Source organism: Helicoverpa zea, chromosome 14 (genome assembly GCF_022581195.2).
Source record: "Helicoverpa zea isolate HzStark_Cry1AcR chromosome 14, ilHelZeax1.1, whole genome shotgun sequence".
Classification (NCBI taxonomy): domain Eukaryota; kingdom Metazoa; phylum Arthropoda; class Insecta; order Lepidoptera; family Noctuidae; genus Helicoverpa; species Helicoverpa zea.
The window spans coordinates 8152748-8171981 of record NC_061465.1 but is presented as its reverse complement, the minus strand read 5'-3'; the positions used below and the strand labels follow the sequence as shown (position 1 = coordinate 8171981).

General features: G+C 35.0%; 1 protein-coding gene across 1 annotated transcript; it reads left to right on the top strand.

Moving 5' to 3' along the window:
* The first annotated feature begins 2585 nt into the window (after positions 1 to 2585).
* Positions 2586 to 12531, top strand: LOC124636565. The gene is made up of 3 exons (XM_047172701.1): positions 2586 to 2651; positions 2735 to 2776; positions 9682 to 12531. Exons 2-3 carry the CDS (start codon positions 2759 to 2761, stop codon positions 12025 to 12027), a joined length of 2364 nt encoding a protein of 787 aa, XP_047028657.1. The 5' UTR covers positions 2586 to 2651; positions 2735 to 2758; the 3' UTR covers positions 12028 to 12531.
* Positions 12532 to 19234: the final 6703 nt, after the last annotated feature.

The window sequence follows — 19234 nt, the reverse complement described above, 5'->3', positions numbered from 1 at the left end:
TAGTTGATTTCTAGATTTATTAAGTTATTGATTTAATTTTTAATAAAGCGTTTGTATATAGGCGTAGCCGTAAAAATGTTAAATCTTAACTGGGCTTTCATATTTATTCTTCAGTGGGTTTCAGGTTATTTTGAGGAGTTTTATCAATTTATTGCCCCCATCGAATCATTTATTTGATTGTATTATTTGAGAGGCTGTACTCTGACTTGAATTAAATATTGACTTACTTAACCCTCGAACTCCTAGTTTTATTTATCTCTGATAAGTCTTTAATCTCTGGCATTCATATCTGTTGTTATGCCTTACATTGCAACGTGTTGCAGAAAACGGACAACATCCAGCATATACTTAGAAGTGCATTGCAAAATGCGTGTTATGCATTAACACATAAAAAACTAATTTAATTGCAGTAATCAGCTAATAAAGGATTATGAAAACTGAATAAAACATGTACTTATTATGTTTACGGATGTTATGTGAGGGTTTTACAGGAAAAGTTGGCTACTTTATTTACTTCGTTACAAGTGTAAGACAGATAGACAATTGCTAATATAAGCTTTTTCTTTGACAGAAGTAGCTAATTGTTTAGTAGACATAATCATTTTCGAACTTCAATTCAAGGATTGACCGCAACTATTAGCTAAATAACTAGCAAGATATAACAAACATGTCTACATCGGCTGTTTACTTACAAACCCATCGATTAACATAATTTCAAAACGATACCAGAAACTCCACATACTATAATTCTAATCGTTTTCTCAGCGATTAAGTGCGGTGATTAAAATGTTTGCATAGTGTCGCAAGTAGCAGGAGGCTTCATATATTATTGACAGCTTGTTCTTGATTGATTACTTACTTATAATAGGTATATACGAGTAGTATGAGATCCATAAGCTGAGTATATTACACTGGCCTTTAATTAATCAGATACAAGTTACATAGGCGTTCCCAAACGATGAACCAAAATTACTGAGCTTTATAACCAAAATGTTTGCATAATACTTAACAGACTATCCAATAACTTGAACTGGTTGAAGTTTAGATTTATGAAGATGTTTAACTAAGCCCAATCGCCACTGCGTTGTTGAGTTTACATCATATAATTAACCGAGCAATAAACAAGAGATTGCTACATGAATGTTACGATCTTCTAAATAATATGGAGTTACTAAATCCAAAATAGGTAGTTGTGGTAGCAGATTTATAATTTTGTAATACGCCCGCTGGCTATTAAAGGCTGTAAAATGTCACTTATAAAAACTTGTCAAAGAATAATTAGGCGACAAGCTTCTGTAGTACCTAATCCCAATATTTTAGTGCGAATTTTGTAATTTTTCAGTTACAGTTAATCAAACAATGTAATGTTAATGTCAAAGAGACAATGCAATTTTAAAGATATGGACTGACCATCAGAGAGCGTCAAATATATGTTTTAACACCAACTTTACCTCGATCTACATTTTTACAGATTTAGTTTTAATTTAAACCTATTTGGTGTCCAAGGCCTCTTTTACTAGACTTTAAATATTTAGTCTCTTTCTTCAGATCCATAATTTTAGGCAATATTTTGTGACGCACTAAGACTATATTAGCCACTGTATGCAAATAAATCGAAAGCGTTCCCAGCCGGCTTCTACAGCACGTTCTCTAAGCATAGGTGCGTCGTTTGATTTTTATGTAAATCTTCAGTTATTTGACATTAGAAAAAGGTATTTTTTTCAGTTGAAGTTTGATGTGTAAGTGAAAAAGTAAAGGTTTTTAACTTTGTACACGTACTGCAATTATAAGCTAACAGTAACTTATCTAAGTAACTGATAAGTTACGATGTCGCAGGACTTGATGAATTTATTTATATTTAAAGATATTTTTATATGTCATGTTTTGCAATATCCACTTATAATGTATATAATTGTTTGGTGAGACGTTGTAATGGAAAATATCTGTGACAAGTCTTACATTAATTTGCAAACGTGACAAAGGTCAAACATGTCAGCACCTCTGACACACGGTATTGATCTCTGACAAATAAAAGAATTGTTAGATAAACTACTGATTGCCATCGATAAATGATTGCGGTAAAGTACCTAAGTAATTTAAATAGGCATAGTTCGTGCTAGCTAGCAGATGATGTATTGAAAAGGTTAGTAGGTGCGTCAGATGCTCGACGCACTAAAGAATGTGGTCCAGTGCCAGGAATGCAGTTTATAATAAATCATATCAGGACTCTTTTAAGCATTAATGAGGATACCGAGTAAATAAGGCCAAAGCGTTTGAAATCGTAAGCGAGCATCGTACAGTTTGTCGTCACGGTACACGAGTCGATTTAACGCCAATTCGCTAATAGACGTCTGACATAAAAACTGCATTTCCTAAAGAAATACCTGAAACACAGGTGCACCGTGAAAGTACTACAAAAAAGGTAACGAAGAAATTGATCTGGTCGCGCTTGTGAAAGCACGCAATCAAGTTGGTCGCGTGGACTACACGCGTGGCGCTGTACCGGAGTGAGCGCTTTCGGTCAAGCGGAGACTCTTGCGCATCTCGTGGGAATGTTTCCGAGGTATAAAAGAACGTAGCGTTGTGTTTGGCTGAACCATTGCTTTGCATGTACCCGCTCGCTCCATATATCCACTCCGGACAACACACAGGTATAAACAGTGTATGTGATAACGTGATAACAGTGATGTGATGTGTAGTGCCGTGGTCTGATAAGTCTGTTTTCTTTTGACAGAAAGTGCGGCGCGGTGACGTCATCATGCGGTTATATGTACTGGTAAATGTTGTTTTTGAGTTATATAAGAGTAATGCTTATTCGTAAGTGGCGTAAAGTTCAAGTTTGTTTCTCAATCTTCATCAGTGTTGCGATCAGTTATTGTATCCCTTCGTAATCGGTATTATAGAATGCGTTGACATTTGAACTTGTACCTAATTGAGCTAATCATGTACCTACAATGAAGTAATTGAAACACCATATTCAGTTAACTTCTGTCATAATCATGTTTTTTAGTAAAAAGTATTTCTGAATTGCTCTATTAAATGGAAACATTTTATTAACGGTAGATAATTAATGAGTCTTAATAATGATATGTAAATATTTTTGATTGATGCAACGAGACGAAAAAGAACTGCATGCATTAATTAATCTATTAACTGTTTATCAATCGCAATTATTCAATTTCACGCAACTTTCGAGTTCGATCGATTTCAATTTCGTATGTAAATAAACGAGGTGTAAGGTCACGTTGAAAGCTGTAACATTTATATTTACATCTTATTACAATGCACTTTCGTAATCAATGAAATCCAGTTTATATTCTTCCGCATAAAGTTTAAATATTATACCTATAATCTAGCCTTTATGCAGCGGTTTCACTCGTGTCCCGTGGAAACTTCGGCTCGTACCGGGATAATGTATAGCCTATGCTACTCAGGTATAGCCTGTGCTACTCAGGAAGAGTGTAGCTTTTTAGCATTGAAAGTTTTTTTTTTTTAATTGGTTCAATAGTTTTGGAGGCTTCATGGTACAAACAAACAAAAAAATATTTCCTCTCTATTATAAATTACCTATTTCTTGGTAGAACGATATAGACTAAATAAGAACTAATTATCAGGCCGTCAAATAGGCGTAAAATTAAACTGCAGTGCAATAAAATGTACCTAGCAGCTTGATAAGGAAGTCTGTCTAAGCTTTTAATGATATAGGTTTATGTCTATTGATTGGAAAGTAATCATGTTAACACAGATGAAAGGCAATGTCCTTTCTCTGAGTGTCTTTTGCGGCAATCAATTCTTCTCATATTCTTAAAGTTTGTTCTACGAGTAGAAATTTTAGGAAATCGTTATAGCTTGTATGATAATCCTTATTGTATATTGCTCCACTACAGACGAAAGACTCATGAGACACCCTGTCTCCTCTAGTGTGGGGTTCGGTTTCATTTACTTTTTTAGAAAGAAACTTACTTTTTTAATAGAAGAGTCCCTTCGTTTCCCCAAGAATAAGACAGAAGGTCCCTTACACGACTTTACAAGGTCACCTTACTTAAATCAGCTGAGAATGACACCATGAACTGAGGTTAGCAAAAAATGTCCCTATCAAGTTTGCCTTAGAGTTCGAAATTCCGTGGCAAGCTTTTCTAGAAATGGAACAAGCTTTTATGTCAACAAACAATTGAAGAACTATAAGAATCGCAAGTTCCTTAAAGTTGTCGACTATACTGAAAGTAGTATCTTTTTGTTCTCACTCCATCATCTTAGCATTACATAAGTACGCAATTATAATGGGCTTGGCTTCCGATTTAAGAGATTAAAGATATCAGATGAACGTAAAGTTAAATCGCATTGCGTGTATTTTTAGCGTGGTCATGACCCGGTTGATGACTGTAACTGACTTATTGATTGTAAAGATCTTGTAATAATTATGATTACAGTAATAATTTTCTAACACTTATTACCTGTTGTTATCTTATACACACAATTAATTACTCAAAATCGTCCGAACCCGGATTTGTTTATTGATTGGTTTCCATGCTAAAATTGAGAATAACTTCTAAAATTCCGACTTACTAAAATAGTATGAACTTCGCAGGATCAGGTATTCAATTTGCTCACATAATATAAAGTTTGTAGTACCTTCGCTATTGGTAATTACTAATTACTTACCTAATCAAAAGGAAGTTGTGCATAAACGTACGCGATTTACTCGTCTGCACCTAAATACCAGTCAAAGAAATATTTCTTGAAACGAGGAAATATCTATGTAGTAAGCAATAAACTATAATGTCATACATGCCTTCTTTGATGTCGCAAATAGATATAAGCTGACTTACAATATTACAATTGACTGCTGACTGTAAAATATTACAATTGACTGCACATAAATCTTAGTTTATATTCAATTTCGATATGGTTGTCAATAAAGCGTAATTACACCGCGATAATGTAATATTATCTAATGTTAAGGATCGTTTGAACTTACACATTCAAGTCTGCGATGGATGAAAGTTTGCATTGTGTGAAGTGAACTGACTGTAAATACTTAAGATTTGTGACTTCAACTGTCAATTACTTTAGGTTATATAGGGCAGGCAGGCTGAATGAGACAACGTAAAGAAACAAAAGATGGTGAATTTGATGTCACAATGTAGTAGCGAAATTATAGAGGAGAGCACTCCGCCCCTAAGGATATCCACTGACCGATTTCAGTTTCATAGAGAGATCTAAAAAAAATGTGTTCAATTAATTTTTAAAGTAATCGTATTAAATTGGTAACACATTGTCCTGGGGCCCGATTCTCCTAAGTTAATAATGTCAAAATCGAATAGGTATAAATCGAATCGCAATATGATCGCAATAGCAGTTTTAACCATATCGGGCATTCTGCTACTAATGTAAGACCAATCGTATTCCAACAACATTCGATTGGTTTGCGATTGGTCTGCTATTTTGGTGATTTTGGTCTATACGGTAGTTTGCTCTACAATCATATTCCAATAGATAATCATTTGCAGACAAAATGCTTCATTATTGAATGATAGAAAAGGATAAAAACGTTTATTTTAAAGAAAAATTAGCGGAATGCCACATACGTTTCAATCGTAATCGAGTCGGGATTGGATCGCAGTCGAACGTGAATCGTATGTTGCTTAAATAAAATTAGGAGAATCGGGCCCCTGTAGTTAGCTTGAAACTGTGCATTTTCGATTCATCTTTTAATAGGCATAAATTGACGAAAGGTAAATAACTAAGACTGTTATAATATTGTGTCATCATAATTAAAATATGCGGTTGCTCAATGCCGGTGATATAACACCTAAAATGAGGATGGCTCTTTGTAATTAAGTTCATAGCTACGTTCGTTTTGATTGATCAATATTATGACGGCTATCAATCATCGTTAAGCTTACCCGCACACTACAGACTAAACAGTAGGGCGACAACTGCCCCGATGGTTGGAAAAAAATATTTTTAGACTAGACTAGACTTAGGTAGACTGGGAGAAAACGCCTAAGGCGTTAAGTCCGCCATTGTACGAAATGTGCATGAAGTATAAATAAATAAATAAATAAATAAATAAAAAATATTTTTTAAAGAAAATCGGGAATTCTATCAAAGTTTTTAGTAGGGTTGATACCGGCCAAATACCTGATCGTATTTATGCGCGTACTTCCATACCCCGTACCTACTTATCAAGCTCCCGATCAAACTATTGGCTGACTAAAAAGTCTTCAGTGTGCGGGTATACTAAATGGTTTTAAAACTAATTGAAATATGTATAGAGTCTTTGAACTTTCTACAATTTGGCATGCAGACGTTATACGGTAGTAGTAGTAAAACTATTGTTGTAAATTAACTTGCGAATAGTGAGAGTTCATTATTGCTACAAACTATTGTCTTTGCTGTTGCGTTTTAATTCATCATAGTAATTTTTGGATTCCAAAGTTCCTTCGGTACTTCGCTACTGTCTTAGGAGATTTTGCGTTATGACATCTTCGTTGGTCATTTTTTCTTCATCGTAATAAAATGTGACAGACTTAGGTAGGTTGACCTGCTGGAGCCTGTGCTTCCATGTGCATTTGTTAGTGATTCAATAATAATAATGTCGGTGTGCCAATAAATACGTCATAAAAGTAGGAGGAAGTAGGTTTTATTTATTTATTTAAAAGTAGGACAGTGATTTATGGCCACAAACATGTAGCTTCTTCTAACTGCAATTACACACATTACACATGCTTACTATAACGCATATAACACATAACACGCGGTAGACGCGAATGGTCATACAACGTAATTATTTCCGTTTTTTTACGGAATTAGTAAGATTATGCACATATTTTCCGCATTAAATTATCTTATTAGGTGCTTGCATAATTTGTTGATACATTCCGTCGGCTTAATATGTAGTTGATTATTATATAATTATGATATAATGTCCGTAAAGCACTAGAAATTAGTCTTCATTTGCATTTCGCATAAAAATTGCACGGATGTCGAATTTTCTATTGGGGTTAATCGAAACGTTGAGGCGTTTCGATTTACTCTACATATAAAACAGAATTGAAGATGTTACTCTTTCTTTTAACCCTTAACTTAGTTTAGCTATATTTAATAGTGATTTAATTATTTACTAAAGACTAAATCAATTTACTTAAATAAAAGGACAGTTTAAAATATTTCTTTTGCAATCTACAGCTTATGACTTAACAAATTATGGTGTGCGCACGCGCTCGTTGATCACCGTCATCGGATCATAGACATTGATGCGTAGACGCAAGTGCATTGCGAGAATTACAAAACACGATGATAGACTCATCTAGTTATGTAACAATAGTCATTTCATGTAAATGTTTCTATTATTACACTTGAAGCAACTTTATGGGCATTGTAAAGATAAATTCAACAAATGTTATTTTTGAGACTGTTTTTTTAGTAAACTAATTCGAGTAAAAGTTAGTTTGTAACAGTATACATAACCTGAAATTAGTAAAAGACCCAAGAGGAATTCTTCTTTATTTTTAATGGCCAAAAATTTAAGCGGTTTCTTTCAATTTCGTCTTCGACATAAGAATGATTGCCATATAGACTGTTATGGACATAACAGCTTTAATGAGAGACCGCAAAAGTGGTTTTCAGTGAATCTGCTCTGATGAAAAAACCATAAGCAGCCATTAATTTGTCGCCTATTCGTTAAATCGGAGATTTGAAAACTAAAAATAGTCCAGTTGTGGTTAAAGTTAAATGATGCAAATCATCATAAATAACATTGCAAATAAATCCAACACTTAAATGTTTGCAATTAGAGTGTTCTAGGTGATTATTTATTTATAGTAAGAGCTACGGCCACATTGTTATCCGTATACATTCAAACTTTATATATTGAATAAAAGTTGACTAATCGGTATGAGAACTTACTTATATCACACACTACATAAAGTCCATCTATTTCAAATAAAGCACAGTATAACAAAGATGCAGACTGCGTACGACCTGAAAGCGTACCTTGCATACCTAGTAATGCTGACTGTGAGCATTCCCACTATCTTAACTAACAATATTATTTGCGTACTGCTGTTTACGTGAAAAAAAGGGTAACCAATTAAGTACTTTAGCTGTAACAAAATATTTTTCTCAATATCGAAGATGTGTTCTTTAACAGTTTTACCTGAAAAAACAGTAAGCATGGTTTTCTAGACGTTGTATCTACAGAATTGTCACTTCAGCAAATTGCTGAAATATAAATTCAGATTCAGAATAAGATTTTGTTTGTATCTATAATAGTTTGCTTACATTGTAGTCTTTGCTTTTGCGTAAAATCAATTTCACGCCTCTCATTTTACCGTTAGCAAAATCAACTCTGCACTATCTATTTTGCTCGTAATATTTTCGTCGTAAACATTGCCAAGACAAAACAAAAGAGGATCGATCCGAACACATTTAAATTACAGTTATCTAAAGTTGGCAGGAGTGAGGCCGTAACTAGGAAACGTATTGTTATTCGGTGTCGCAATCCTGAACTGGACGCTGGCCTCCGACTTTCTCTGAACATTTATATCAGCTCCCGACTATTACTTTCATCTCGTATTGCATCGGTAAGCGCACGAACATGTCGAGATCATCACTTGACATCACTCAGTGGTGCATTGTAATTATTTCTACATTTGTATCAAACACTCCAACGTAATGCTATGCGGATATTGCTATTTATTACAATCGTTAAAGAAGAGAGCTCATTCTCTTTTTTATCTTTATCTGCATCAATTAGTATAATTCCGGCATTATTACGAATGAACTAATGAACTGCGGATGTAAAATTCGCACCAAGTCGCCGGTGAGCGTGCAACTGTTACATAATTTCATAGTTACAACTTCCACATAATGTGAACATGTCGTTAATTAATCAGTCGAGGTAACCATCGAGAACCTGAGGTCGTGGAAAGTCGCAGGCGCAACGGGTCGCGCGCACCGCGAGAAAATCACTCTTGCGCAAGCGACAGATCGCAGGGAATGATAGCACGCATCCACACACCACTAGCCATTCTTTTGTGAACCGTTTACTTAACAATCATAACAAAAAGTCATTTTGTAATTTTTAAAATCTTACATTGATAATTTTAATATTACATTCAAAAGCGTATGCTCACATTACGGAGGAATGCCAATAATGATCGTAAATGACGTATGTGCGACAATTCATATGCGGATATGTGCATTACATGAAATGATCATCAGGCATCATTGCCTCGTAACAGTTGTAAAATTTCACAAGATTTACTCAATGTTGGTATACTAAGAAATAAATATAATGTTACCCAATTGCAGTGGTCGCTTAGAGAGTGAACGAGAGAAGCACGCGAACAGTTAATGTGATGTTGTACAGATGGTCACTGCTGGTACACATGCCATTGAGAACAACTACATCTTTCTATACCTGTTTGGAATACTGCCGAATAGAGTTGTTTGTAGACAGGTGTACCTTGCACATGTACCGTTTTGACGATAACGTTATTAGTAGCAAATTATAACCCGGAAAATAAATATTAATTCATTAATCGATAAATTACACATTAAATTATTTAAATGTTTTTAGCATTTCCGTTTAGCAAAAATCAATAATTATTAATACATGTATGTGATCTTACTTATTTTTACTTTATATTAACAAATATTTTTTATCAATTCCAGGTGCTGGTTTGTGTGGCGTTAGCGACGACCACTGCCGATCCAGATCCGAAGAAATACAAGTCAGAAGTAAAAGATAAAGACAAACAAGCAAATGCGACGCTAACGGCAGATGAGAAGAAATTCCTTAGAGACGTTGAGGCAAAGTATGGAATCAACAAAGAAGCACCAAAAGAAGATAAAAAGAATGTCAGCGAAGATAAGTCAAAAACACAGCAACCTGGAAAACCAACCTTCCCAGCTGTCATAGCCATTGAAATAGTAAACGACACAGAAAAGTCGAAAGGCAAACGTACCATAGACGCCAATCTTGGATACGGATACAAAACTAACAACGGCTACACGTATTCATACTTCGGAAAACCTGCACAAGAAAAGGGAAAATTCATGATCTATCCTTATTCCCAAGAAGATATTCCTCCAGCAAATACTCATTCCTTCAATCATTATGATCAATCAGGCCAAAAGCTTAAAACCAGCGTCGAAATTCAGACTTCACAAGCTTATGAATTGGTGCCTGTGAAAGAGGAGAAACCTGCGTACCACTATGAGAAACCGTCTGTTGAGTTTAACACACCAGCGCCCCAGCCTGCATCCTACTCTTCATCTGAACAAAGCGGTAACTCATACCAACATCCTTCGACACTGTACACGACATACAATGGTGAACAATTCTCCGGCTTAAGTGGCCAGTTCCCATCAGTCATGCCAGATTACTTAGTTGACCCAACCCAGCTGATCAAAAATCCAGAATACCAAAACGTTGGATTGACCCAAGATCATTTACGTACACCCGGTTCTCACTTAGAGCAAAAGGTGGTTCCAGTCTTAGTGTTGAGAATACCTAGCTCGTCTCTGACCAACCCCTCAGCTGAACTGTACGCTAATTTACCACAAAACTACCCACTGTCTAATTATTTAAATCATTTGAACTTGCAAGAGTTAGTTAACCAGTACTTCAAGAAGGCTGGATACAGGTTCGCTCCCCAAGTAATGGCTTATCCCAGCTCCCAAAGTCTCGAGAGTCAAGGTCAGGACAGTTACAGCCAGGGAGGGCACGGTCAGAGTGGATCTTCTCAACAGGAGCCTCAGCATTACGCAAACCCTTACGTCCAGCCATCATACACTCAAGCTCATCTTTCCGCTGGAGTGCAATACTCAGCTGTACAACCTGTCATGGCTAGATACCCATCAAGTTATGTTCGTCACCAGTACATGTCGATGCCTCAAGGATATTCTATTTACAAACAATCTTCGCAGCCACAGAAACAAGAGTACCAATACCAATACACACCACAGTCACAGTCCGCTGTTTCCTCACAAAAGTTTTACCTGCCTTCATCACAATACGAACAAGAAACGGAACACGTGAGTTCACAAGAGCTTCAAGATCATCAATCATCTCTGAACCAAGGAGGAGATGGTGCTCAGTATACTAGTGGCCAGGTTCAATATGAGGCTCCTGCACAGGTCAGTGCTGGCTATGAAACTGCTGTCACTCCTGGAGCTGAGTACAGAACTCCGGGCGCTGAATACGGTACTCCCGGTGTTGAATATGGTACACCCGCTCCACATGCCGAGGCAGAATATGAACATTCAAACACTGTAGCTCCTAATTACGGATCTCCAGAACAATATTCGCATTCAGTGTCGGCCGGATACGAATCAGCAGTTACATCTGCACCTTCTTACGAAGGAGCTAAAAACTCGGCTGTGTCTCATATTTCCAGCGAATACTTTACCCGAATTCAGCACAGTCAGCAACAGCCTGAATCTCAATCACTATATCAATCGCAAAACTTACAATCGAGCCACGCCTCACAATCAGATGAAGGTGGCCAGCAAAATTATGTGTATGAGCAACAAGAGCAACAGGCAGATGACGAAGGTTTAGTCCTGTCAGAGAACTACCCGAGCAAGGATCACACAGTAGCGACCGTACTACCGACACACTACAAGGCTGGCAAACAGAACTCCGGAGCTATTCAATCTGTAAGCTACGTTACTCCTATGCCTCATTCAAAGTACCAGTTGCCATACAAAGTGATGGTGCCACAGACCTTCCTTCACAACCCTTCAACAGAGAAAGTGTCGTACGTAAACTCACACCCGATGCCTTCATCATACAGCCAATCGGTACTTCAACAAAACTACAATCCTGAGGCGGAATACACGATAGGCTACCGTCAAGTACCACCAGTGGGAAAACAGAAGCCCCCATCCTTCCCTAGAAATTACCACTCACACCCTAAACGTATGGTAAAGCCAGAACACAAGAACGAGTCAGGCCCAACGCCCTTCTCTAAGAACAAAAGTGAGAGAAATGAAAAGAAAAGAACATCGTCATAAGTTATACTAGATCCAAATGTTGTTAAGAATTGTTAGGGTACTGTAAATATAGGAGCCAATGTTGACAGAAGAATAAAGATTGATGGTTTTTAAAGAAGAAAGGATCTATCAAGGTGGGATGAAGGAAAGAAGAAAATGATTTCTTATGATTACTAACGCCATGAAATTATATAATATAATGAGATTAGAAGCACTTTAAGTGACTATGTTAGCTAACATCTCGACGGTTTCTTAATATGAAAGTGAGCAGAGTATTCATCAAGCACCATTTAAATGTAAATAACACGTTATGTACAAGAAGAGGCTGTTGTTAAGAACAATATACATTACAGTTAATATCTTTAAGTAGAACGCAATAATGTAAAACAATGCTTTGAATTATTTATTACAAAATTAGTTTTCGTGTCTTCTTCCTAATATGATGTGCAATAATTTGGGATAGGTCTGTACTTAGTGTAAGTTTAATAATTTAATAAAGATCGCTATTGATTGTATTTGAAGTAACACCTATATTTTATTACCTATCTATCTATGTGTCGTTAATTTGTAAATGATGAGTACATCTTGGAGAAATGAAGGAGGTGAGCGGTAATAAGTACTTACGGAAATCCTATTGCATGCGATATTATTAAAATTATTTGAAACAAATGACAAAACGTAAAGAAACTAACAACTTATTGAAATAATATTTCATTGCGTTATTAAATGTTAAACTATAGAAACACGAACCTACAATTTTAAAAGTTGAATGAACCAACAAAGGCATCTGTAAAATGATAGATATTTAAATTAAAATCGTAATTCATATTTCATGACTTATTAAGTTCTCGCGATATTATCTAGCTTGACTGGTAATGATACAATTATAGAAGATCGTTTAACAACCTCTTACAACTCTTACGCACTGTAATTTACTTAATCACGAACATTGTCTTAAGATTAATATATCTTTAAACAAAAAAAAACTGCACGAAGGCGAAGTTAATTTGTCAGCTAAGAATGATTTGTTTTACGTGAACAGTTTAATTTTAGTACTCATTTCTGATACTTATTTTTATTTTATAAAGTGTAAAAACATGAAAAGTTGGATTTATATATTCGGTAAAAAGTCAGTCAGTAGGCTTCACGCTAAAACGGCTTAACCGACTGAGATATTTAGGTGGATAGATAGATACTTAGATTATATATTAAATCTGGAAAAGGAGATAGGCTGTAGAGTTCATAACCGGGTACGGGATGACCAAAAAATATTTCATTACATTGGCCACTAGCAGTTTCTCGCGATTTCACTTACAAAAGCGTAGCTTTCCTCTACAATAGACCAAAATTACACAATGAAGCTTGATGTCAATTAACCTCAAGGCTTTTAAAACCATCGCCAAAAGAAAGTCTACACCTTGCATCAATTACTTACTGGATTATTTGGAGACGATTGGAAGAAGGTCCCGGATGGCTGAGCGCTGCCCAAGTCCCAAATTGCCCTATATTCAGCAGGAGACGGCTACAATTTTGTACCACGTGCCTGTGGACTCGGTATTTGGTAAGTATTGAGGTGGCTTTTTGGAAACTTAATATACCTACCACCTTACCATACAACCATACCATACACCTTACAATAAGTGGTTTCAAAAAGCACCACTTTTAGTATAAGGTATAATTCATTAACTTTTTATATAATAAATATTGCTGGTACTTCTTACAATAACGTAGTTAATACATGTAATAAGATATAATAAGGTGGCCCAAGTTTCTTTTGAAAGCTACTAAGACTCTGAAAATAATCTTCGATAAACAAAGACTGAAAGAAACAGAACTGAACAAAAGACTTAGTCCCTGAACAAAGAGCAATTTGTATCAAATTAGCTTATGGTTGAGTTGCGGCTGTACTCACTGACGAATGAAAATAAATGTTTAATTCTGAACATGAACCAGCACCAACGTTTCTATTTAATTAAATTGTGTAAAAATATGCCAGCCACATGCTAACTATTGAATGTTGAGAACCAACAAATACCTACCTATTTAAGGCTTCCTCAATCTTTCAAACTTTGAGAAATCTTTACTTAAAACAGCAAAAACTTTATCAATTCTTAACTCAAACGGACAACTAGGATATAAAATAAAGAGTCGACATTAAACTTTCTTGTTCGCAAACTTGAAATCTATAATTGGATAAAGAAGCTTGACCAGGAAACCCTACTAATTGCCACTGGCTAGAAGCACTAGAAGTGACAAAAAAGTGGTCAGACCTGTGTTGTGTTATCACTGGGGGTTGGGTGACTGGGTGTGCGCATTTCACTCTCGTTTCCTTCCTAAGTTCCGCGTTTTCCAGTGTACCAGTACCTACCTGCTATGAGGAATCAGGAAGGTAAGGACGGCAAGCTATCATTAGATTGAGCGCAGCCGTTGTAAAAGCGGACGGAACCTTTGGTAGTTAAGTCTCTGTATTTTATTCAGCCAATAAATATTTATGATTTACGCACTGTCGTTAAACTTTACTGCCTTATCTGTTCTGGATGGTGGGTTTAATGTTTATTGACATATGCATCCTATTGACGGCTGTTTGCAAATTGCAAAGTCACTTTGTAAACAGCACAAATAGCAGATTAACCCTCAATCCTTCTCTGTGCGAATGGAAGCCGGTGCAAAGCAGTGAGAAGATAAAAAAGCTTAACATAACCAGAAGCATCAATAACACTAAAGATTACCAATAGTGGATCCCTATCAACTTAATTCCTCAGGTAAAAAATGAACGATCAATGATAACCAGGCATCAGTATCAAAGCTGCAGCGATTAGACCAACGATACAGTCATTTATAGTCTATAGATATTACCCACCTCATTACTGCAGTCGATACTTTAAACAGTGTACATTACTCATGTCACACGTACATTATAAATCGTTAGTGCAGTTTGTCACGTAATGGAATCTGTTCTAAGTCTGTCCATCATGATGATCGGTCATTACGTCATTAATCTTTGTAGAATTTTCAGTAGAGATCATTGTAGTCGTAATGTAACGTTTAATTGGTGTAAGATAGATGTAATGAAAGTAAAACAGTTCTTTTCTTACGTGGTATTGCGAGATCATGTAATTGAAAAATAATCGAGAGGAATTTTTCATTTGTTACAAGTATTATTAACTGTGGAAGTGACTTATTTTCAGTAAATAGAGCAGTAGCGGCGGTAAATATCTAGACATCGTTCCTATTTATTTTGTGACTTTACAGCAAAAACTTTACTGCATTGATTCATACATGTTTTCTTTCACACACACACAAAACATAGCAATAATAACAACAAAAAACAAAAATCACGGAGCAGAAAAACACACAAGCCTCTAAACCACTCGCTGCAGTTGCTTGCGTAGGCGCTTAGCAAAGGCGTTCGAGCTTACAAGGAAATGCCGCGGAAACTAGCAATTTTCAATCAGTGGACCTAATACTTAGTGATATAGTGTTATCTAGTAGTTAGTAGGGGCACGTGATAATTGAGCCTTGGGGTAATTTGCAGTGGTAGTACTCTGGGCGGCTGATAATAGGCTAGTGTTGATGTTGTTGTACTGAGAAGTAAATCGTTGTAGGCGGAACACAAGCAAGCTTTTGTTTGGAGAAGTGTGTGTTTCTTTTGGATAGGCGCTCAATTTCAGTGGTTTTTATTATGATGTTTCGGTACAGAAAAGGTATTTTAACAAATTAGTGACCTATTTTATTGTAGCACCAATTTTATTAAGTAGTAATTAAATGACGCTGAAAACAGGTTTTTTTTAATAATATTTTTTTGATGCATTAAGCATCAATATAACAAGAGGGTGGAAAATTCCCTTATAAATTTGTTTCATGAAAGAGATCCTATATTTTTGTTTAACAATGTGTTACAAAAACCTTCTGTTTTTGTATATAATAAGTATCATTATTTTTTAGAAAAAAAAAATGTAACTCCATTGTACATAAACCTATAATAATGAATGCCACAACAAAAGGAAACGTTGCTTAAATACTTTTGACACGACAATGACATACAAGGTGTGAATTATATCGGCGGATCGGACTATAATAATAAACAATAGTTTCCCTTTCTAGATGAGTCGATAGCTTTGTTAACTTATATACTGGGAAGTTATGGCGCTCGGTAGGAAACTTGACGGGTGTCTTTATGCCACACGACTTGCTAAAGAATTTGAGACTTTTAGATCCCACGACTGTTTGATACCGTATGATTTTGTTGGAATAAGAAAATATGGGCTATGAAAAATTTAGATGTCTTGAGCTTGAAAGGTTTTTTGACCCTAAGAGAAAGGGTTATTAAGATTATGCAAGAAGTTATTTCAAAATAAATGAAATATTAAAACTAAAAAAAAAGAGTAAGGTTATTTTTGTTTTTCTTTTATATTTTAAATGTTATTTGTTTCAGAACTCTCAAATATTTGCTAAATACTTGATAGAATATTTTAAAATGGATGTAAAGTTTTATATAAACAAGTCTGAAGCTACAGATCTTTATATGTTATTTAGCTATATCAGAGAACATAATGGTTATTGATATAATGATGATTTCCTGTAGTCGGATACTTTAAAAGTCCCTATTACATAATGATATAAACCTAAGTAAATGTTAAAGGTACCCTTAAAGACGATTAGGCTCGCTCTAGGCGTGGAAATGTTAACGCTCCGAGAAGATGCACATTGCTACTCAAAGTTTTGTTATTATTTATTTAGCTTCGAGCTTTATTATATAACTTTAGTATAAAATAAGGTAGTTGTAAAGTAAGTTTTTATTGAGCTTCTTATTTTTAAAGAATGAAAAGGTCTTGAGTTAAAACATGTTTTAAATGACAGATACCAAACTTAATAAAGTTATTGTAACAAATTAATAATGTTGACTTTATACAATCATAAAACGCATGTATTTGTGCGCTTAAATGCAAAACATAGATGGGCAAATAATATAATATGTACTTTGAACCACCTTCTTAAACCTATGTTTACAAATAAAGATTTCATTTTCATTGACGTTTGGAATTTATTAATAACACACCATTGACTCTAATGTTAATTATTTAATTCCATTGATTATTGTCAATTAATCTAATAATCTGATATCGAAACCATCCGATTAGTCCATCACAGCCATGAGAACTTCTTAACAGGTATCAATAACAAATTTCACCACCATACATAAATAAAGATGATACCACAACTCATCATTTCATAAGGTGCACACGTGTTATAAATATCTGTATCATATGGAAATATGGTGTAAACCCATTTGGATATTTCGATATTTGGTACTTCGATTACTTAATTTAAATGATTCTGATGACCACTATAAATTATAGTACCCTTTATAATGAAAAATACGATAAGATTTTACTTTTAATAGTTTTCATGACATTGTTAAGTTAATGCTATTATTTATAACTGTGAAAGATCTAGCTTAGTTTTTAACGTCTTCCAAAATAAGCTCGTTTTATTTTGACCCTAAATTGAGAATATTCGGGTGACTGATGACGTAAAAACTATGATGCATAGAAATTAGTTATGAATAAAATTAAGGAGTGAAGCATATAAATTATTTCATTAAAAAAATAAAACAACAAGTATCCACACGATAATTTATTATAGAACAGCTTTATTCAGAGCCAGTTTTATTTACTTATTACTACATCAACGAGAACAGATTTATAATTACATAAAAACTGCACAAAAGATCTGAATATTCATAAAATACGAAAAAAGGAACTTTTATTTAACTTTCTTAAGTCTAAGAACTTGATTGACATGTTTTATTACCATACAATCACAACATAAATCAAAGGGCGTACTTTGAGCACCATAGCCGTGCATCTGTGTGCGTGCATCTCGTCTATGCGCATTGCACCTATGCACCCACACAGGCGCAACTCCACGCTCCGCTACCCCTGTATATAAGTCTAACTCTGTCTAGCCTTGAACTTCACTCCACCACGGCTGCAACGCCTCACGGCCGTATACCCCTGGTTACAATTAATTACCAACCCTTAAACGTAATTTGAGTAACGTATGCAGGATTTGGACTACGGTGTCAGTGAATAAACTATGTTGTGTTGAGAACTGTGTTCATTGGTGTCTTCTGATACGCGCGAAAATGATGACCGTACTGCAAACCGTAAGTATATGTTGCCTTAGATGTTATCTTTCAGCCAGAAGAATTTGGTGAAAAGAAAATTCAGTTTCTGTCTTAACCAACTGTACAAAAATGTACTGTCCTCATGCAGTTTTCTATCAAAAGAAAAGAACTTAAGTGGCATTAAACTTTTTAAAATGTTACACAATATTACCAGCATATTTAGGAGCCATGAAAAGATAAACTAGACTATCAATAAATATTCAGAAAGTAAGAACAGTGGCTAATTTAACATAATTTATTAATTTATGTTTTGGGGTAAAGATAACACACAAATAAAAGGTAAAAGACAATTGACTACATAACAAAGTTAGGGGTCACAAATAGCATGCAGCTCGCAATTCACCCAAATCAATACCTTAAAAGAAAATTAAGAGAAAGTCATTAAAAAAAAACTTGGCACAAACATTGAAAGAAATAAAGTTACAGTACAGCAACATAATGAAATTACTACAATACTCTCTATCAACTATTTACGTTTTAAGTTACACCAATAACATGAATCATCATCTTACCAATATAATTCCCACACAAAACAATGTAGTTTCCTTCCTAAATAAACGCACAAACCGAACAATGGCTGATGAAAGTAGATATAGGCAAAGAAATGGTGACAGCTAATGTTTAATTGACACATTGGTTAACTACAGCGCTGATATTCTCATTATAAAGTAATTTAGTGCTGTTGTTATAGTGGCTCAATCTACACGTTTGCATACAATGTAGTGTTAGAATTATTGAATTATGCGAAGAAAGTTAAGATGATAGTCCAAGAGTGTGTTGTGCCATTTCACCAGCCTGAACATTGGTTAAATCGGCGATTTAAAATCCGAAAATGTTTTGGTTATCTTTATAGTTAAATGGTTCAATTCAAAGTAGGACACTTTTATTTTCTGTGGAACAAAAAGATTTAACCACAGGATACCTTAAAGTATGTTAAAAATGATTTTAAATTGCATGTGTATATATAAACTTATTCAATATTTTAGTATACTTAGACGTTCATATTTAAAACACATTTTGAAATCTCCCTTAATGTTC